General features: G+C 46.4%; 1 protein-coding gene across 1 annotated transcript in view; it reads left to right on the top strand.

The window, feature by feature from the left end:
• Positions 1-22,643, top strand: part of PDE2A (phosphodiesterase 2A) — a 199,608-nt gene that overhangs the window by 138,309 nt on the left and 38,656 nt on the right. Inside the window, exons 14-17 of the mRNA XM_078601020.1 lie at positions 952-991; positions 1,984-2,047; positions 3,515-3,593; positions 10,171-10,348. Of these exons, the coding sequence (XP_078457146.1) occupies positions 952-991; positions 1,984-2,047; positions 3,515-3,593; positions 10,171-10,348 (361 nt within the window). The remainder of the gene's footprint in view (positions 1-951; positions 992-1,983; positions 2,048-3,514; positions 3,594-10,170; positions 10,349-22,643) is intronic.

The following is a 22,643-nucleotide window of genomic DNA, read 5'->3' as shown; positions in this document are numbered from 1 at the left end:
TTCACCACTCTGGTCAGTGTGTGGATTGGTGAAGGGTGAGGGACTGGCTCGTATACAAGTCGTCACCTACGTTATAGCCTTGGCCCGGATTCGAACTCGAGTGACTGTGTTCAAACCGCCAATAATTCGCTGTGTAACAGAAATTGTTATTTTTTGTTCCTGGGTAGTAAGTGTTATTTTGTAATTGCTTATGCCTCAAAAGTACAGAAAATGGCTATTATTTCCCACAAACTTTGCTTTTGTGACCAGAACACAAAAGTAAAGTTGATCATCTACTCCATTAATAAAACTGTGTAACACATTTATTTATTTTTTGTTCGTGGGTAATAAGTGTTATTTCCTAATTGCTTATGCCTCATTCCTTCACCTAAGGTCCTGGTCACAAAAGCAAAGTTTGTGGGGAATGATAGCCATTTTTTATACTTTTGAGAAATAAGCAATTAGAAAATAACACTTACTACCCAGGAACAAAAATCGTGTTCCATATAATTGAACCACTTGCACCCCCTCCCACCACCGCTCACTCCAACAATTGGGTTGTTTTAGTGGACAAGGGGAATGGTGATTTCTTTTGAGCGTGAGAGAGAGATCATGGCTTTACATCAAATGCGGAATTCTTCTTTAATTTCCCATTTGATGAGCAGTAAAAGTGACGTTTTATATAAAAAAAATGGCTTTTGTTTTAATCAAGAGGCGACTGGAGCAACGGAAGAAAAATCATTATGTTAATATAGAGCAAAGAAAAGCAAAATCTGGCCCTGTTTAAAATTGCAATACGAGAAAGGGATGGGAGAAATCCCATCGTTCAGCATTATAAAACATTAATGTCTTTTCAAACTTTGAATAACGATTCAAATGTCGAATCTAAAGTAGGGGGTGGAGTAGAAATGCCACGATTTGGTTCCTTTGTTTAATCCTGGCCTCACAAACTCTCTTCTCATTCCCTTACAGGCTCTGCTGCAAGTTGCCAAAAACCTGTTCACTCATTTAGGTAAGTTAAAATTAAGTTTCATTTTAAGATCGTACTCGTTTCCTTTGGACAATCTCGTAAAAGAACAAATTTGTGGGTTTTTTTTTTTACGTAAAGTTGCTAAATTATGTTGAACATCACATCATGCCGCAGTGGCTAGATGTTAACTCCCTCGCCTGGTATGCAGGAGGTCGTGGGTTCGATCCCAACCCTGATGCCTGCTGTATATTTGAAGTTTGCATGTCTCTCTCCCCATAGTCACGTGGATGTTTCTCCAGGTCTTCCGTTTTTTCTCTCCATATTTATAATCAACGTGCGTTTAGAGTATTTGGCTGCTTTAAATTTCCACGTGACAAGCCACTTTGTTGAGCTATCATTTGTGGCCAAGTTCCTTCTAAAATCCACCACCACCCAACACAGCCAAATTGGACATGTGGTGGGTTTACTCTCCAACACACCGGGGTGCTGAAGTAGTAGCTAATTGGCACGTTTTGTTCACGTGACAAACCTTACTGATTAACTGTGTCGGGTGGTGCTGGTGGGTTAACGACACGTTTATATTCACGCGATCTAAGCCAAAATAACTTTTGTCATGAATAACATTGGTCGCGAAAGCCTACGTGTTAAATAGCAAAAAAAATAATATTTATTTTTTAGTAAAATTACCGACCCACGTGTAATGTGCCACGATTTTCCCCACCTGCTGCAGAAATTCACGTTGCCCCTCTTTTTTTTTCTTTCTCCCTCCGTTCCTTGGGTGCCCCTTGTTCTCATTGGGAACAATAAGTTTACGCAATCGCAAACAACGCGCAGCCGCTTCGAGAATTACCTTTCGCGTAACTCAGCGTTCCCGTCGTGTTTGTGTGTTGTTCGTTTGTTCAAACGTTCTGACCCCGTGGCCCCCCGACTGGACATCTGCGAAGAAGGGCTTTGTAGCTCATCCGATTCCTCCAGCACATCAACGAATATTCTAATTCTGAATAAACTGTTCCCCTCCCGTCTCGCGATCTCAGACGACGTGTCCGTTCTGCTGCACGAGATCATTCAAGAGGCGAGGAATCTGAGCAACGCCGAAAGGTACAGGCGGGCAGCTGGAGGTTACACGCAACTCCGGTTCACGCTGCCGCACGGCTCGCCGGACACCCGTGAAAAAAAAAGCCTTCGCAGCTCATCGGATTCCTCCAGTCTAAAATCGAGATTCTGATTCTGACTCACTTTGAACGTAGGTGGCAGGTGGCTCGAAGTCAACAGGACTTGGGGGGAAGGGGGGTGCCCCCCTCAAACCCAGTAGTTATCGTTGTGCACTCACACAGAGCCTCGTGCAATACACCCTCTCGGGGCCGGGCCGGGCGGGGTCAGGCCAACGAGAGAAAGAAAGTTCGCCACTGCCAAAGCACGTGGCAGGCTGATCCAATCGGCGTGAACCCTTTGGGGGCATGCGAGTCTTACGGTGACAACTCCTGCATGTAAAACACACACAACATTATTTCATTCATTAACTAAATCCAGCTGGCCAAACTTTTTTTTCAACCCTCCCCAAAATAGCGTCTTTTGACCTTTCGCCCGTGCACTTGACCTCCCCAATTCTCACGCGGGCTCTGGGCAATGCCCAGCGACAATACCACCCTTGAGTCATCGTTGGGATTTCCAGATTTGCATCGCTGGGATCTGGCCCGAATCAGAAACCTTTTGACCCCTCTTACTCTGTGGAGAGCACCAGTCCTCCGATGGCTAAAGAAGCAAAAGTCAAGTCAATGCGATTTACTTTCTCAAATAAGCATTAAGACAGTACACATATCCTGCATGTATGTATATTTGACTTCTTTTGCACCATACATAGCCAACCATGCTAATCGGAGGTGCGGGGGAAGGACAACAAACTATACACAACTGGCAGTTTTAAAGAAATTCGTTTTACATCTGGATGATTTAAAAGTGCATAGCTCCAGTGGCTTGCTTATATCGGAAGGAGAACGTTCCAGACGGCCGCAGAAGCGCATCCAAAAGCGCGCGATGCAGTGACCGAATTAGTTCGATGGCGAGCCAAAAGACGTTGCTGCTACGAGGTTGACCGGAGTTGTGCGTGATGGTTTATGGTCCTTGACGAGCTCGGCAAAGTATTGTGGTTCAATCTTGATTTGATGCTTTCGTGACTGCAGGTATCCATACTCTTTGGTTCTTTCGGTAAAGTCACGTAGGTAGAAAAATAATAGATCACGACGTTTCGATCGCAACACAAGCAATCGTCATCAGGTGGGACAACCACAGCAAGAAAAAACTGCTGAAGTAGGCGAGAGATCTGCCGTGGCACGAGGTTATGTAGGCCTCGGCTGTATGGGGGGGAGAGAGAAGGGGGGGATGTGGTTCATTTGTGGCAAGCACTTTGTGTGTAGTGAATGCGACGTTATAATGTATTCGTCCAGCAAATGGAAGCCAATGCAGCTCAGCGAGCAATCGAAGGATGTAGCCTGGCCCTCCACGGACTGTTTAAGTAGAGGACTGCTAATGCAATGCTGCTCTCCCCGCTCGCTCTCCCTTGCTCAGGTGCTCCGTGTTCTTGCTCGATCGCAGCAGCCATGAGCTCGTGGCCAAGGTGTTCGACGGCGGCGTCGTGAGCGACGAGGTACGTCATCGGGGCGACTGGCGCGCCCTTGGGGATGCTCGCACATCACGGAAGGCGATTGTTCGCTGTCAAAAAGCTGGGGTCGACCGTTCAGTCGATCCGCTCACGGCGTGCTTGCGTGCGTACGTGCTTAATGTTGCCCCCGATGTTACGAGTTTTTTGGGAGTTCAATGCCTCGGGTTCACATTACAGGTGCCACTGCTGTTCTCAAGTCCAGGCTCAAGACTTTCCTTTTTCTTCACCCTCAGACTCGCTGACTGGACCGCCCTCTTTATCTCTGTAAAATAAATGTGCCCACCGTTTCTGTACTACGGTGCCTCGAGATTGCGGCCGCATTGAGATGTTGTACGAATCCCGACGTTGAATTGTACTCGAGTTAGTCGAGTCTCCGTGACCCAATGCAATCTGGGTTTTTTCCCCCCCAAGGCAATTTCCCCTGAAACTTCTCTCCTGCGTGTGGTAAATCAACTGCTCTCTTCACGCCGTGGATCCATCTCAATCCGTTCTCCTAGACCTCATGTTGCTCTTGACACCAAAGACCACTCAATCTTCCTTAAGTATCTCCATAACAATGCTGCCGTCCACAGCACGCTTCTATCCTGGTTCCACTCGTGCCTCTAGAATCGCTCTCTCCATACGTTTCCACGCAAGGACTTGCATTCCTCACCTCCGTATGGTGTGAAAGAAGTTCTACATATCATGGGACCTTTTTTCCAGTGTTTAAGTATGCAAAATAAGAATAGGTTTCACCCTTTCTGGCAATAAAACAGGAGGTGTGAAGATGTTCAAACACCAGATGGATACCTTTTGAAAGGAATCATGTCAGCATTGACCACACGTACTTGTGTTGATCATGCAAACCAACATGCTCTGATAGTAATGTATGCATTGATTTTTTTAACTGATTCGCCTACACCGGAGACGACCTTCTTAAAGAAGGTACAAGTAAGCGCCATGTCTTAGTCTTAACGGTGACATAAACGCACGCGAATCTAAAATAAGGTGCAAACATGTCGTAACAAGAGGTACCAGAATAAAGTTAGGCACATGTGCAATTATGCTACGTGTGTTGGCCTCATCGGGACGTACAGATGGGGCAGAAAAAGGAGGGTAGCAAGCCGTAGATGAACAGCAGGTGTAATTTAGAAAATTCAGCAGCATTGAAACCCCTTCTTTTTTTTTACCAAACTAAGTTTGACAAAACGTAGGCGAAACACATCCCACGGCGAGGAAGAGAGGGCCCTTGCGGAGGTGACTCATGATAGCGGATCTGGAGAACGGTGGGGTGGGTGGCGAGCGGCGACGCGAAGCTCACGGAGCTCGGCGAAGCGAGTGGGTGGGGAAGGGGGGGGGCCCCCTTTTTTTTCCATTGCCGCGTGACTCAAGCGGATTGTCGTCTTGTGCCGTCGGCTCCGGGCAGCTCATCCGTAATTGGCTTGCTGGTGGTGACAGCGCAAATGTATTCGCTTTCGTAAATTAATGGTAAAAAATGTATATACATATATAAGCTGCGAGCGGGTTTACTTGACGATGAGAACACTGCATGGCCTAGCAAGGCCAGCGAAGTGGAAACAATGGAGGCCTTCTGGGATCGACTCTGCACCTGATCTCCATCTCTGGAGCAGAAGTGGCAACAAACGATGTAATTAATTAATATTTTAATGTATGAATTGATACATTCATTAATGAGGCTAATAAAGATTGGCGGTCAACTGGCCTGCCAACAGATCAGTTGCTATGGATTTGTCGGTTCAATTCACGCACGCATCTGCTCGGTAATTCCCGTGTGTGGAATTACCAAAGCCGTAAGGTGGTCATTAAAAAAAATATACTCCGGGACATTATTCGCCCATGAAATAGCCCCGAACTCATCCTCTTCATAATTACATGCACCTTAATCACAATAGCATAATTATTCTCCCTGTGCGGCCATGAATAAATTAAACAGGGCTGATTGACGCTGCTGATGTGGCCCTTAAAGTCAAAGCCGGTCCGGAGTTTGCTCTCTCTAAACAAACCCTGCTGGACACTATAGTTCTGGAAAGCCTACAAGCTGATGAACAAAACAATATAAATGGGGAGAGGAATGGCTGGGACGTTTATTTTATTTAACAAAAAAATAGGTCGCCCTTCTAAACTATATAATGAACCTCTGTAGCCTCTCGTTTTGTTAAATACAGATGTTAATGTATGGATCTCATTGCCCTAAGGCAGAATGAAGATTCACCAAATACACTCCACATCTGTGTCACGAGAGGCTAGAGCAGCGCCATTGTATGCGAATGCATCGGGGATATTTTGCGCTCAGAAATATACAGCGGTGGGAATCAATGTATTAATGAACGCAGGTAAAACATCAATATGCTGGCTAGCAGCAGCATCGTGAACAATATGAATGAATATAAATTCAATGTAAATATTTATAAATGTCCAAGTGAATCTAACGTGACAGTATTTTGTGAATGCAAGCACTGTGAAAACGTAAAGATGCATAGACGATACTATAACAGCACGTGTTCCTACTCTTTGGTTCTTTCGGTAAAGTCACGTAGAAAGAAAAAATAAAATAAATAATAGCATACGACGTTTCGATTGCAACACAAGCAATCGTCATCAGGTACTAATGAAAGAGAAAACAAACATAGTAAACTGAGAAATATAATGCAATACAACACAGAGAGTCGGCTAACACAACAGTCAACACCCTACCTGGTTGATTACGTTCTCCCAAAGATTGCTAAATTTGAGAGAGAGACAAAACACAGACACGGAGACACATAGACAGACACATAGGTAGAGAGAGATAACACAGAGACACACGGAGAGAGACACACATATAGGCACACAGAGAAACAACGCCTCTGTGTTGAGGCCTTAAATAAATAGAGAGGGGGGCAGAGAGAGAGAGAGAGAGGAGGGGGGTAGAGAAATCAGCATGTCAATGAGAGATTTGGAGCTTTCGTGACTGCAGGAAATAAGAAGAGCAAAACAAGGGGAGACAGAGAGAGAGAGACAACACACTTAATCTAACAAACTTAGTAAAATTTGGAAATGTAATGCAATGCAACATAGAGAGTCGGTCAACACACAATTAACGCATAGCCTGGTCGATTACGTTCTTCCAAAGATTGCTAAATTAGAAGTTCAGTGTGAGATTTTGAGAGAGAGATCAGACGACACAGACACTTGTTCCTATTGTAAACTCTCTGCAGTATATCATCCTCATGAGATCTTTCGGTCACGGAGTTTATTTGAACTTACTTCACCCACGCTGGTCAGTGTGCGGTCTAGGCCACGTGACGACACTTCACGTGCCCTCAAAGTGCACCTGGCCTCGCACAGGCGTCGTGGCGACGTCACCGTCACACTGAGTGGCGATTGGCGAGGTTTTAGTATTGCGTGCAGCGAGGGGAGGACAATTCACTGATGGGGTAATCACTCGCTACTGATGTTGAATTCAAATAACCGGATGCATGGTTCTCAAGCCATCGTACCACCATTCCACTTCATATAATAACAACAAATAAAATCAACACTTGCGTCAATAAATGAATTCGTAAACGAATACACGCGTTCAAAATTAACATATGTTGAAAATTGTTAAGAATTAACGTTGGCACTTAAATCGTTATTGAAATGCCTAAACATGCGGCAGACTTAAACAGCACTACCCACGATGACTAAATACAGACTTTTTCGAGCCTCAGTAATGCTGCGTCAACAGAAAAAGATAAACGATGTATTTTCAATTTAATAGGGTATCACGGTGGCTAGGATATGTTAACTACCTCGCCTGTTATACAGGAGATTGTGGGTTCGATCCCGACCCTGAAGCCTGTATATTTGGAGTTTGTGTGTCTCTCTCTCTCTCATCATCATCACGGTGGCTAGGAGATGTTAACTTCCTCGCCCCGTATACAGGAGGTTGTGGGTTCAATCCAGACCCTAACGCCGGCTGTATATTTGTACTTTGCGTGTCTCTCTCCCCGTGGTCGCGTGGATTTTTCTCCAGGTCCTCCAGTTTTTGCTCTCGACATTTAGAATCATCGTGCGTTAAGAGTATTTGGCTGATAGAAATTTCCATATGCTAAGCCACTTCGTTGAGCTATCATTTTTGGCCAGGTCTCTTCTAAAAAAAGAGCTTATATAGCTCAGTGGGCCTTAGCTGGTAAAAAAAAAAAAGTTTTGTTTAACCCCATGTCACGGTATAAAGTGGAGAGTGCATGCATCGAAATGCAGGCGATGTAGGGATTTGGCTTGAGCAGGACATGTGGCTTGAAAGGAGAGTGGCCGGTGTTCGAGACGATTGTCGGAATCTAAGCCAAACGATGGACCACACTGAGAAGGACATGCCACTGGGATGGAGGAGTGAGATAAGGCCTTGCATATACTTGTGTGACCCTGAGGGAGGGCGACGGCTCGGGGAAGGCCTTCATCTAGCCGTGGATAAAGCATGGATGGTTATGATGATGATGATGATGACAATTACGATAATTGAATTGCGGATACTCAGACGCCGGTTTCCTCGAAGCCATGCAGGAATCCACGCGAACGAGTCTGCTGCGTGCAACAAACTCGCAAGATGCCGCGATGGGTTCACCTCGGAGGCACCCGTGTTGCCAAGGCTGACGGCGATGTAATTGGTAAAACATGCGAACTGGTGCAAGTGGCCAGTTTAATAAATAATGAACGTATTATCATAAGTGGCAGCGATAATACTAATGTATTTATTTTTAATCCGAAAAATATTTTTTTTTTGCTAATTGTACCCACACATTTGGACGTTTCCTTAGTAACGGCTGCTCCAATTCATCACATTCAGACGCTCACGCGAGCACACACGTGCACGCACGAATGCGCGCGTGCATCATCATCATCATCGGCACGAGCGTCCGCTTTCGCAATCGGCAGGCGCACACTCGGAGGGGCTTTTCTTTGGGCCGCATAACGGCACGCGATATTGCCTCGCGTTATCGCACGCATAAGGGGTGGCTTGCATTAAATTTAATAAGGCTTACTACTCGCGCACGCTCGCGTGCGCGCGCACACGAAGCAACGCCCACGCTCACGCCCGCCCGCTCCGCTCGCTCTGCCCGCACGCGCAACTCTTAAGGCGGCGACACGGGAGCACACGCTGCGCCGTGACTCGCCGGGCGTGGTATTCGCCGCACGCCCACGCGGATTTAAAAAAAAAATGTCCTGACGAGCACGTGGTCGTAAAAAAAAACGCGGCGACAAATGAGTGAATGTTGTGCGTGGGGAGGGGCGGCGGGTGGGGTGTTGGATTTTGACGTAGAAAAAAATGTTGCATTGCCCAATTTTCTTCCTCGGCGCTAGTGATAAGCGCGGACAAACCCCTCAGTGTTATTGATTAATTTTTGGGTTGAATTGACCCACAAGAAGTCCACTGCAGATGTGCACACATGCCGCTTGCCGCCGATGCAAGTCTGTTGTTGCTTGTCCAGGAAAGCTTCGGTGTGTTTCTTGAGGTCTTGAGCATCCCGCTTAGGATGTTGTTTGCTGCGTCATTTATTTATCTGTTTGTTTGTCTTTTTCCCACAAAATTGTTTTAGTATTCCCATTGAGCTGACGGGCAAATTTGGCAACCCTTTAAAGATCTACCATGGTGGGGTAATGAGAAGGAGCTTGTTTAAAAACCTGCACTGGCAGTTTTGAATATCACACAATAATAAAGTACAATGCATTTATATAAAGTCTAAATGTGACCATATCTCAAGGTGCTGCTCAGAAAGAGTAGGCGTATTTATTTTATGGCCAGAGACAGTCAAGGTCAGATGACTAAAGGGAAATGTTGAGCCTGGACGTGAACAGGATCAGGAAATTGACAGGGCAAGATGGCTTGGAGAAGGCAGTTCCAGACAGTAGTGGAGAATGAGTGACTTCCTAATGAGTCAATGTTTACAGGAGGGGGGGGGGGGCTTCAATGGATGACCTTGGTTGTTGGAGCAGAGAGTGTGTGGAAGAGAGAGGCAGGAGGCAAGTTTATGGAGGATCTTGAAGATGATAATGACCGATCTTGATATTGATCTGGGATTGGATTGGTAGCCTTTGAAACGCTTGCAGTCATGGTTTGATGGCTGCATATCCATGATTAAATGGATCACAAGCAGATCCATGTGAACGCATGCCACATGAGCACCCTCGGCATTCATATATCACGAGACAAAGCAAAGATAAATATTCCAAATGTAGCCTTTAACAAACTGTTGGGGCAAGCGCTGTTAAGCAAGCACCTACGAAGGCGGGTACAGCACACGAGGGGTGGGTGGCCAATAAAACGCCCGGACGCCTTTGTCTCCCTCGTGGCGATGTTTGCCAATTCTACCAGGGCCGGTTCAAATATTCGCCGCTGTTGTTGTTCATGAGCAAGCAAGCATCGAACTCGGTTCGCCAGGTTCATAGTGCAGCACGCTAACAGCGACACCGCTGCTCCCCATATCACGCACACGCAAACGCATGGCACGCGCGCGCGTGAGAGAAATCTAAACTTCGTGCTCCCGACAATCTTCCACCCCCTTTGCACCCCTCCCACCGCCTTGATGCGCTCGGCTCGCAGAGCTACGAGGTCCGTATCCCGGCCGACCAGGGCATCGCGGGCCACGTGGCCACCACCGGGGAGGTCCTCAACATCAAGGACGCGTACTCGCACCCCCTGTTCTACCGCGGCGTCGACGACAGCACGGGATTCCGCACGCGCAGCATCCTCTGCTTCCCCATCAAGGACGAGAACGAGGGTGAGCGCGCCCGTCTCGTCCGCCGGTCGTCCGAGCGTCGCTCCCTCTACCCTCCTCGTCCACGCGGTCCTTCGGCAGCTGTTGTGCACGGTCACCGGTGGAGCCGAGCCCTTAGTGGGGGTGGGGGAGGGAGGCTGAGTATAAAGTGTTAAGTTTGGGTGGGAAGCGGAGTGGGACGACGACACGCGCCTTTTTTACGATTCGTGAAATACGAGCGAGATGACGGAAGAGATGTGGACAAGGGGTGCAGTGCGATCAGACAAATGGTGAGTGGGGCCTTGAGCAGCCGCACGTCGCGACACGAGGGATGGTGGCCGGTGGTCACGGATTATGACGGAGCGGCAGCCGAGGGATGCGTCCGAGAGGATGTGCCGAGGAAATGGAGCGATGATTTGGGCCGTCTGTGTGCAGGCGGTAGGTGGATTGTTTACATCGCGGAATCCGGAGCGGTGGCTGCAGCTTCGTGGAGGCCTTTTATTCAACCGTGGATTGACCATGGGTGATGATGATGATAATAATAACGATAAATGTAAATGCAACTACAGATGTCGTGAGATGAGAGGAGAGTGGGATAAGATAGAGATGAGAGTGATTAAATAGCTTTTTTGTCATGTTGATTAAGCTTGTTGTGTTTATTATGATTGTATTTTAAGCTGATATTTTACGCTCCCTTAATTTGGTCATAAATCACGGACCTCTTGGTCTACTTGGTGCCTCACGATTCTTCTTTTGGTTTGTTTTGGCCGAGCGCCGCCGCTAGTTCAATACGATTGGAGAAGTACTGCGTAGGCGTTCATGAACATGCAGCTCTCTGATGTGTGTTTGGCACGACGCTCGATATGACGCTCCACATGCTGGGAGCTTCTCCAGCAACTGAACACCTTCAACAACTGAACAGTCACTCTCGTAGATGAGTGGAAATTGACAAGTTTGGTCAATGACACTGGAACACAATGGCCTACACATTTTTAATTGCATCAATGGATCGTTATCGTCCTACTCTGAAGCAGACTGTGTATTCTTTAGAGTAAATACACATGCGGTGTTAAACAGGGCGGCCTACTGGATTCGAACCGCGCACCTCTGCAATAAGCTGGGAAAAGTGCAATCGCTGGGCTTTGTCATAGTCCGCTGGGCCATTAACATTTGGCTATAAAATAACTGTTGTATAAAATGCACTGAGATGCCACACTTGTAGAAGTGTTCACTACTTTTTCACAGTCCAATATTGTTGTTTTAAAGAAGCGTCTGCACCAGATGGAATAACGGTGATCATCAAAGAATAAGGGATTCAGCTGTTGGGTCAGAAAATGATCAGACCTGGTTACAACATGTTTGCAGGGAAAGGAAATAGCTCAATTGTGGAACGATGCCTCAATAATTGTTGTATTCATAACAGAAGATAGGACTAATTTGAAGAATTACAGAGCCATCAACCCCTTATCGCACATATAAATTGTTCACAAAAACAATAAAGAAATGATTAATGGATATTTAAAAGGCCGAACAACAGAGTGAAACAGCAAGGGTTTGTTTTTCCCTTTACCTTAATTCATACTATCAATTAATTTCTATAAAAATATAAGTGAGCATCAAACGGCGTTAAGCCTCTCTTTTCTATATTTTTTTAAGGACATTTGAGTTGGCAACAAAAATTGATGGCAGTCGTTTAAAAAAATAAATGTTGAAATTATCGAGAGCGTTCATGAAGATGGGACTGAAGATTACGTAAAGGCATTGGTTTGGTCGACACAAAGGGCTTGAGCACACGGATGAAGTATTCACGATTTCAGATTTTCTGGTGACATAGTCACGATAACACCAAATGGTAATGAACCCACAGGAAATGATTGAATAGCTTAACAGAGAGAAGGCTGCAATGTTGAGCTCGGTCGCGTACAGCTTGTTCTCTGAACAAAACGATTATAATTACTTTTGGAAGGACATATCTGGAAATGAAACACAATGTGTGTGTACAGTATATCGAAGGCAATTACGGAAGGGAAAATTGTGTTGGTGATGCTGTTTGGCAGTGGTGCATACGCGGAATTAACACAAAACCTAGCACACTCACCAGCACCACTGTAAGCTTCACAGAAAAAAATATATTTAGAACAGGTGACACATCGGGAATGGAGAAAGGCCATTACCCGAAGCATCAACTAAAAAATATATCTACTTTTACAGCAGTGTTATTGACAAATGTGTTGAGTTTTTTTGTTGTTAATTTTTTTTTTATATATATAAACACTACACTCGGTTTTAGTTTCATTCGCCACTGCCTTGATATGGCAAAGCAACAAGCTGGCGAGCGTGGTAGACCTGAGCGGCAAAATCAGAGAGCAGCAACCACACCAGTCGGGAAGTCCACAGCATGACGCGAGACAAAATGTGCTTGCTCCCTTCACCAACCCACAGCACACAAATCGCAATTTTACATATATACACATAGTGCATACACAGGGTGTTCATGAAAATATATATATAACCAATACGTTTTCAGGCAATGGTCCTTCGAGCAAATGGCAGTGTTGTTGACGACCGTGTTAAGCTTTTATTATTGAATATTGAAGTTAGACTGGGATTAAAATAAGTAAATTATGAGTCGAGCGAGAGCAGGTCGGAGTTTGTTTGGAAACTTGGAAGTTTATCATGCAAATAAACATATACAGCATGTACGCCACGTTCCAATATAGGATGCATATTTTCTGCTATGACACATGGATTCGGAAACGGGGATGCTGATGACACTAAAGCTGAAAAGTACACAAAGAAGCGTGGATGTGTGATCGAAGTTCCAAAGGCCAAGAGAAAGAGGAATACATTTATCACAGAACAAATAAAAATGAGAACAGTAAATGGGTTAGTACAGGTTACAGGGCATGTCTCTAGAGGGGGTGATGGCCGATGGAGTGGCAGCAAAAGGAATAAAAGTTGCCAAGAGGAGCGATGAGATTGGATCGTGCGCCGGGGTGAGGTGCGTTCTGGCATCGCGAGAATGTACGGCGAAGGCAGCAACGTTGGGGAGGCTTTCATTCAGCGGTGGATCGATCATGGCTCTCGAATGCGACGATCTTTACCATCCACTATTGCACACAATCTAGACCAGTTTTCTCTTTAACACGTAGGCTTTCGCGACCAATATTATTCATAATATAGGTTTTTGAGTCAGATCGCGTTATTTATAAATGTGTCGTAACCCTCCACCACCCGACATGGCCAAATAGTAAAAAATGTGTCACGTTTTTCAAAGGACAAAATAATTCACTTCTTTAGCCCACCGGTGTGCTGAAGATAGAATCAACAGCATTTTGAATTTGAGTAGCACGACGTTTCGCTGATAATCAGCACACCGGTGGGCTAAAGAAGTGAATTATTTTGCCCTTTGAAAAACGTGACACTTTTTTTACTATTTGGCCGTGTCGGGCGGTGGAGGGTAATGACACATTTATAAATAACGCGATCTGACTCAAAAACCTATATTATGAACAGTTTTCTCTTCTCCAAAAGGCACATACGCACGGCTATGAGACGAAATATGGTCACGCGAAAAGGGAGTGGAGGAGGCGGCCAAAATTTTTTGGACGTGTTCCTGTGCATCTACCTGTGGCGTGGCTTAATTTAATTTCGCACGAAATCTGCTCGGAGACCCGCAATCTGCGCTCCGGCACCTGCGCTTTGTTCTGCGGCGAAAACCAATGAGGCAGTAAAGTTCCACCTGCTCCGAAGCCATTGCGTGGCTACCAAGCATTAACTCGCAAGCGGTTTCGCTCTGCGCTTGGAGACGTGATTGTTTCTTTTTTACTGCCGCTTTGCGTCACGGCGGAAGTGAGCGTGCAAGGGGAGATGTGGCCTTCGAATTCAAACGAGGCGGTTGCATCACGAATCGGTCTGGAAAGCAAAAAAGGCAATATTGGCATGATGTTATTGTGTGCTTCCAAACGTTATTTACGCTCGCCGATTCGATCGTTGGCATCATCATTGTCATCTGTTTTTTTTTTGTTCAACCTTTGCATTTTGCCATTCATATTTCAATATTTCAAACGTAAAAACAAGCTGTGGCGATATTCTGCTTGTTCATAGCATTTAAGAAATAGAAAGGACAAGCTATTACTGAAATAAATTGCTTTTTGTGGTGATAAATGGCACAATACACCTGTATAATGCCAATTTTAGAGTACCAGATGCCGGAGTTATTTACAGCTGGTTTATTTGTGATATGCAAGTCCACTGTGCATCCAACTTTACTCAGTTTCAAATATCAACAGATATTTTTTTTTGTCCTCAGACTCTTATCTTGCTTTCCATTTCTCTCACAAAAGAACACATGTGAATATCAAACACGTGTTGGCTGGGTTATCCATCGGTGGTACTGCATGGTTATTTTTTCGTCTCGGTAAAAAAAAAACGCCAGAATATTCCAATTGTGCCGTGAGATGGACAGTTCGTTTGGAAATCTCACACAGTGGTATGTAACAGAAAGGCAGAGATCTGTCAAAGGTTGTCTCCAAACAGTTCCTTCAAGTGACTTTTTTCAGTCCTGTACATAGTGGAGGGGACACTTTCGTGTACCCTTTGCTGTCACACGATGGACAAAAACCTCCATGCTAAATCCGCGGTGCTGGAATTTAAGCAAATTAAGTGAATGCATACATTGTTTTTAGACGATAGCTCTGTCGCCCAGTCATTGGTGTGGCCGAGCTGCTGCTCGAGAGCCCTGCTTGTAATCACTGGTGGCTGAAACGACAAATCATAACCAAGCTTTGTTGCCAGGTAAAAATTAACCCGTAAAAACAAAGTTTTTCACTATAAATCCTTTAAAAAAATTTTTTCCTAAAAGTGGAAAATTTTGGAATTTTTTTTTCACGAAAATAAATTGTCACGCACAACGAGTATGTGTGCAAAATGTCAACTCGATTGGATCACGGGAAGTGGGGTAAAACACGACCGAAAGATTTGCACGGTCGTAAGCGCGCAAGCAAGTGAACTTAACATGAAGGATTTAAAAAGAGGTCAACTTTTTCTCATATCATCTTCTTGGTTCTTTCGGTAAAGTTCCCGACAGACCTGTTCTTCACCTGAGGACGGCTGCTTGCGTTGTGGCCGAAACTTCGTGAGAATTATTTTATTATGTTATATTTGTATTATTTTATTATTTCCCTTATACGTGACTTTTCCGAAAGAACCAATAAGATGAATCCCTGCAGTCACGAAAGCTTTCAATCGAAATTTTATTCTCATATTTTGGTACTGGCAAAGGAGGAGGTCCCATGATGTAGATGCTCACCCCGAGGTCTCATTACTCTGATAGTGGCATCGTCTTTGTGCTGTACGCCTTTTGGCGTCCTCTGGTCTAACACCGTTTGAGACGAGGCTCAAAAGAAAGCTGTCTCTGGTGTGGACCAATCAGTTTCAAAGACAATGCAAATATTATAATCAGTGTGTTTTTTGTTTGCATTTTGACCACAAGTATTGTGGTTAATGCAGACAGGATTCCTTGTAAAAGGTTTCAGTTTGGTGTTTTAACAACTTAACACCTGTTTTGTTGCCAGATAAAAGCGGAAAACTTATTCTCAAGCTTTTCCACAGTGCCAAGCTCAGTGTCCATGACCTTGGTGCCATCTGACCACTTTGTGTTGCGTGGTTCTTAAAAATGATAGTGCTGGTTTCAATTCCAATTCCATAATCTGCCTCCACCTGCTTCTTCCCTCTCAGCATGAACTTTCTTTGCGAGAATGTACACATTTTCTTCTTCACTGCAGTAAAAGGTCCCATGAGAGAGCTGTGCTGCAGAGATGGCATCTGCCCCATTATCTATTTAGTTGCTTGGCATTTATTTGATTCATGGAGCTGACGTGGAAGCTGTTGCAGGGACGACGAACAACCGGTGATTCTAAACGCTGCAGGTTTATAATTTAAGAAATGCTTCTTCTTCTGATGTATGGCTTAGATTATCTGAAACGCTAAACTTGAATATTGCTTTAATGAATGAGGCTGCCCAACAACAAATGCAACGCACCTTCTATATAAAAAACGTAGGCCTAATTTGGGGGTGGCATGCCCCCCAGTATATCCGTTTTCTTTCCAAAACCAGATAATTTCCGTGAAGACCAGGTGTATCTGATGTACAGCTCGTAATGTGAATTATATTGCGTGTATTACTATTATATTTGTAATTAAAATAAAAAAAAACGCTGACACTGAAACCATCGCAAGCCAATTCTGGAGTGCGCAATCCATAGTTGCAGTAGTTGCTGTACGATACTGTGCTGTGCTGCGTGGCATGTGGCGTTTTGAGCAGCAGGTCAGCGTTGCTGTGCACCGCTGTTCAGTTTTTGGGGGGTTTGGGAGTGCGATTTTTGCATTTCTTTCCCATTTTTTTAATGTCTTCGTTAAATTTTAAGGGACCGCCCGCAATAAGAGGCCCATTATAAATACGAGACAACGGTATGTTACGCACTGCGGTGTACGTGATGTTATTTCGAAGACGCATCGCACGCCGGCTCGTTGCCTCTGCTACTCCTCTCTGGTTTTCACTCTTAATTGGAGAACCCTCGAACCTCGCCACTTCTACCCTCGAGTGTTTTCCGGTAGCACTCTATTCCACAGCTGCCCGGCAACATTCTATCCATTGACGTCACGAGGAAAAGCTGTCGGCAAAAATTGTGCTCATCATAGGTGAGCCAAATTCCCCACTCGACCGACCGTGGAACAGGGTCATTTTGTAAACAGTCCATCAGCAGCCAGTGTAAACAGTTTGCGAACGTAATTGGCTGCTTATAAAGCAGATAACTTATTTTGTCAGCTCTTTGTGCCTCTAATTCCCCTGTCACTTGGCACATCAGAAGTAATCTGGAAGCTGCTACTTTAAGCAGTGGTGAAGTTTTTTTATTTTTACGGTCTGGCCAAGTGGCTCGAGAAGATAGTTCCTGGTTATAGTGGTCAGCCGGTGTGGTGAAGATGCCTGGGTTCGAATCTGGGCAGTCAGCTCGGTTACAATTTGGTTTCAGCCTGGTTACCATTGAAAGTGTAAGAAAAAAAAACGTAACGTGAAATTCTATTTTAACTTAATTAAAGCCATTGCAGTTCTGCGAATTAAACAGTTCGGCTTTTTGACTTGCAAAAACAATAAACTGTTTGCAGGGAACATATGGTAAGAAGTGTTCCTCAAGTTAGATCAAGATATCTACACAAGGGACTTAAAATAGTTTGGTAATTGTAATGTCTGTCTCACTGAAAGCATTACAATTGGAAATGTATCCTCTTGACATGATGCTTAAATGAACCTTATGGCGTTGCGACGTCATTTTATGTCTGTTGAAGGCGAACGATATGGCAATCTATTCCTCTCGACGAGCTCTACACGATGCGCTCATCAAAGTTTAAAAGTTTTATATTCTTTGGGTCTTTAAGTAAAGTCACGTAGATAGAAAAAAGAATAACAAAAAATAATAAAAATAATACGATTTTTTTTTTCGGTTTATTCGGGACCCCAGAATCCCACCATAAGGTTCATTATGACGATCGCGATATAATTGCAATCATTCGTGAATATAAACCAAACCTACGAACAAGTTTATCAGTCGCGGTATTTTCTTGTATAACATTTCTACGCTGATGAAAAATAAGTATTGCTTGCAAGTGTAGGAACAAGTTCGGTTTCGCAACAAGCTAGAGTTTTGTTTGTTGCGAGGCACTTTACTTCCTGTTAAGTCGCATTGGGATGTTTCGCAGCCGTTTGTCACTATAATTCTTCCCTCTCGTTTGATCTGTTGATGCTCACACAACGGCAGAGCTTGGAGATGGTGTTACCATGCCAACTGGGTCTCGTGAGCACGGGAGATTTGGCAGCAGCGCTTCTCAACGTCACCCCCTTGGTGCTCCGATGGCAAAGTTAAATTTTGAAACTGAAAATGTTATCCCTGAAGTTTCCATTCGCGTAATGAGGGAGGGGGGGGGGGGATAATGAACAAAGTTTAATTTGAAATCAGCGTAATTGTACAACCGTAAATTCCTTCGTTATGATTTAATCGCCGTGCAACTAAAGTTGCAAACAGATGTTTAAACAAAAAAAACAGCCACTTAGCTTAATTCGCCCGCGTCACAAACATCGGTCGGGGCCTCTTAATGCTGAGGAAAATACAGTCATTAATTTTTGCACGAAATTCCGGCGGGTGGAATTAGTTAGCCCAAATAGTTGTCGAGGTGAATGGGGGAAAACGTTTTGGAAATTGCCAGCTGCTAATTTTTGCGGTCAAGACAAAATCCCCGGTGGTTTCCCAAACGCGGCTCTTCAGATGGCACACCGATAATGTGTTTCGGAGACCATTTCATTAACGAGTATGGCCTGACGTGTCCCCTGTTCGCATATATATACAAAGCAACATTCCGTTTGGTGCCTCTCTGCATTTCAGCGACATTATTGTTCTCAGTTTATCAGCCGATTGTGTTTCCAGACCAATATTTATCAAGCAGTGTTCACGCAAGGATACCCTTATCGGTTTTGACTTTGCTGCTTGAATGTGATAAGTGTGAAGTTCAATTGTTTAGTTTAAAAAAAAATGTACTCACATTTAATTATTGATCAGGTAATGGAAACAATTTTTTATGGTTTGCAAATTGGATAAATGTATTTATCATACAATTATATAAATGGTCAATAACATGTTAGTCCAAAATAATACACTTTTATTTTCCCTGAAGTACGTCAGTGGCCAACAATATCAATCGTCATTTCCTTCCAGTGACGTAAAAACAAACCCTGGAATCATTTTCCTTTAAATTAGCCTTGTTGCTTTAAATGCATCTTGAAATACATTTAAAGGTAACGTGAGCAATTGCTTTCCTCTGTAGACCAAGCCACAGCACCAACTATCAACCCTGCTTGCTCTGTGACCGGATCAATGCTAGCCTCCTGGACAACACCATGCTGAAGTACGGTGACATGTTAGCGGCACTTAAACGGGGGCAGGGAGTCAACAACACAGATGACTGGCGGAAGGGATTTCTGGCCCGTGGTATGAACGACTTCCCGCTGAGCCAAGGTTGACCGGTTGCTTTGAATGGAAATCCTCGGTCGCTGGAGGTGAGAGTGCTCTGGGGAGAGGTTAGAGGTGCATGAGAGATAGGTAGGAGAGTATATGAGGCGAGTGTGCGATGAGAGGAGACAGATAGGAGAGTGTATGGGGGGGAGTTGAGTCGAGTGATATGAGAGGCAGAGCGGTAGGCGAGTGCATGGAGGGTATTGGAGTAAACAGGCTCTTTGACGATGACGATGACGACGATGATGATGATGCACAATTACAGCACGAGCTCTTCTCCAATTTAGCCCAAAACATCCTCCTAACCATTCCAGTCAGTTGCTGGGCCTCATTGCGAATAAGCATTATTGTACATTCTGCCCACCTTTCGTGCCAGCTGTTCTCCTGTGCAGGCCATTAATATTAATGTCCACGTCTCCCCATCGCGCGCTTCAAGGCAGACATCTCGCAGGCCGGCCCCCGCAAGGTGGCCGAGATTAATCGGTGGTGATGCACGCTCGCTCGTTTGGGTTGCGCTGCACTCTGCGCTGCTGTGACAACATGATGGATGTCTCGAGACTCTAGTCGGTTTCTCTGTGCGAAATTGTGCAGTCGGAGGTTACGAGCTTTTATTGTTGCGTTTTAGAGTTATGGCGGTGGAGGAAGAGCAGGAGGGGCGGGTGTGAGAGGACGTGACGGCCGGATACGATAATGTCACTACCCTGACGCCCCCGTTTGACCGCAGCTAGAGTGATCGTGAATCGTCGTCATCATCGTCGGCCATGTTCCATCCACTGCTGAATGGAAGTCTTTGACAAGCCGCAGCCATCTCCCGCGACCTCGCGATGTAACAACACTCCAAATTGGATGGTGCCAAAGGGACATTGGTGGTGCGGGGCTCAGCTCAGCACGCGGCCCCCCTCCCCCCACCTTCCCCCCAAGCACCGGCTATGACTGTGGCCCTGAATCGTGAAACAATCATCTCACTGGGGTTGTGGTGGTGATTTGCTGTGCACGTGCACAGCCCTCTCTGTCGGTACGTTGCTGGATGAGGGCCCTCCCCGCACCACGGTACGGGCCGCTGGGGATTGTTCGAACGAAATTCCCCTCCCCTTCCCCCTACTCCCCCCGCTGTGTGAAATTCTTTCATGGCCATTAAACACATCGAATTGTTAACGCGGGGGGTTCCTTCGGCTCATTGCGTTCTCGCGGAAACGATCGTGCGCAGTTGTCAGGCAGGTTTTGTAAATGGACCGTCGCAGGCAGTGCAGGTTGTCCACCGTCGCACCGTCAACACCGGCTTAGCAGCCACTGTGCCGGGGAATGTACGATGTCTTGAAACCCGGCGCCCCTTTCGTCTTAAGACGAGAAACGCTGATGAACTGTCCTCTTCTCACCGGAAGCACTTCTTAATTGATCTATTTTTACCCGAATGCGTGAACTCGGAGCGATTGACGAGCGCGTCTTCCGCCCTTTACGTTTTTGCCGTCGGGGTGCGAGCAATCTCCGCTTGATTCAGGCGAGACGTTAAGTAAGCCGCTCGTTCCGCAGCCTGCGCCGTACGCGTGCGTGCCTGTACGTGTGCACGCTGAACTTGTTTCACGCCGTACAGAGCCAACCGTGCTAATCGGAGGTGCGAAGTCGAGAGCTGCGTGCCGGTGCAGCATCTTGATGGGTTTTTCGGGTCCTTTCTTTGTCGCCATCGGTGGGTTTGCTTGCCTGTGAATCTGCGCAGCGCCAGGAGACAACAGCTGGTGTGAGGCCCTACGTCCACCCCACCGCCCTCACCAGGCAGGTGGTGCGCTATGTCCGCCCGTTCCGCTCCCTCCTCCTCCACGTGGGTTTGGCTCCCGCTGGACCCCCGCCGACCGAGCGACGGGCCCCCCCCCCCCCCACGCTAGCGCCCTCTCTGAGGAACATCCTCGTGCTGCTGGCTTTGGAGCCACACGGAGTTATACCACACGCCCGTGCACATCGCTAACACAGGGGGGCACGAACGTGCTCGCGCCTGCGGGCGATTACCTCTTAACGCGTGCACACGCTGTGCTCCGTGTTCACCCTCGCCGCGCGTGTTCCCCCACGCAGTCGCTCCACACAGAAATCACAGACACCACGCCTATGCTCTGTGCGAACTTTTATTCTCGGCGCAACTACGCACTACCTGGGGGAATATTTCGCGAGAAGAGCCCAGCCTACTGCTGCCTCAGTCCCCAGTCACTCAAACGCCCTACCACGTACCTCGAAGCTGTACTCACGGCGTCGCACGGACACTGTGAGAGGCAGAGGGAAGAGGATAAAAAAAAACCTTGCCTATCACTGCCTCGTAGCAGCATTCGCTGTCATCACACGGATGCTGCGAGTGACTCGAGAAGGCAAGACGGCAGGGGGTGGGTCTTGGCAACCAAGAAGTTGAAGACGAGTCCTTCTTGAACATCCTCAGGCTCCCCTTTTATCCCCATGACTTCAAGAGCCTGGGGTCGTTTTGTCCCACGCAGCCACTTGTGCGCCTACCTGTGATGACAGCCGTTTTTTTATTTTCTTACATGGAGCGTTGCGGCGGGTGCTTCTGCAACCCATTATCTGTCTGTCCGTACTCCTTAATTTATTGCTCACCCTTGTTAATCCGGAATGACCCCAACTGGCGAATACACACCCTGCGAGTGTGTATTCAGTATTGGGGTCAGGGGAGGTCGTGCCGCTGCGATCCCCTGACCTCATGGTCTGCCCTTCTCGCTTAATATTCCACCCCAGCCCCTCCCGATGTCGTGAATGACTCATTGCGGCTGGCCCGGTAAAAACCTTTTTGCGCCCCATACAATATTAAGCCAACTCAGGGACACCGCAATGTGACCTGTCCTGCGAGGGTCGGCCAATCTCCCGGCAGCGGGAAACCGTGTGACTTTCCTCCTAGGGACCCTTTGGATTAAAACCCCGTTGTGCCAGGCAATTCCCCGTCAGGACGCTACGTGTGTGCGCTGCGTGTGTGTGCTCAGTGTGGGGGCCAGGACGGGGGGGGGGGTCGCAGCGCTTCTGCTGTAATATCTGCCCCTGTGTTTTCAGCCCTCCATTATTTGTCAGCAGCAGCAGCGTTAGTGTCATCAACGGCCATTGTTAATCCGCTACTAGGCGAAGGGATTGCGTGCGTCGTCGCCGCTTAATTGTGGATGCGCGACGCCACGATCAGTTTGCTCGTGCTCACGAGCTGATGCCATCGCTCCGTGAGGACGAAGCGAAGGCATCCTGTTTGGGCGTGTTTTCTCCTTTGCCATTCCGTC

This window comes from Lampetra planeri, chromosome 15, assembly GCF_965212315.1.
Source record: "Lampetra planeri chromosome 15, kcLamPlan1.2.h2, whole genome shotgun sequence".
NCBI classification, from domain to species: domain Eukaryota; kingdom Metazoa; phylum Chordata; class Hyperoartia; order Petromyzontiformes; family Petromyzontidae; genus Lampetra; species Lampetra planeri.
Note: the sequence above shows the minus strand (reverse complement) of the source record. Positions and strands in the feature narration are given on the sequence as shown.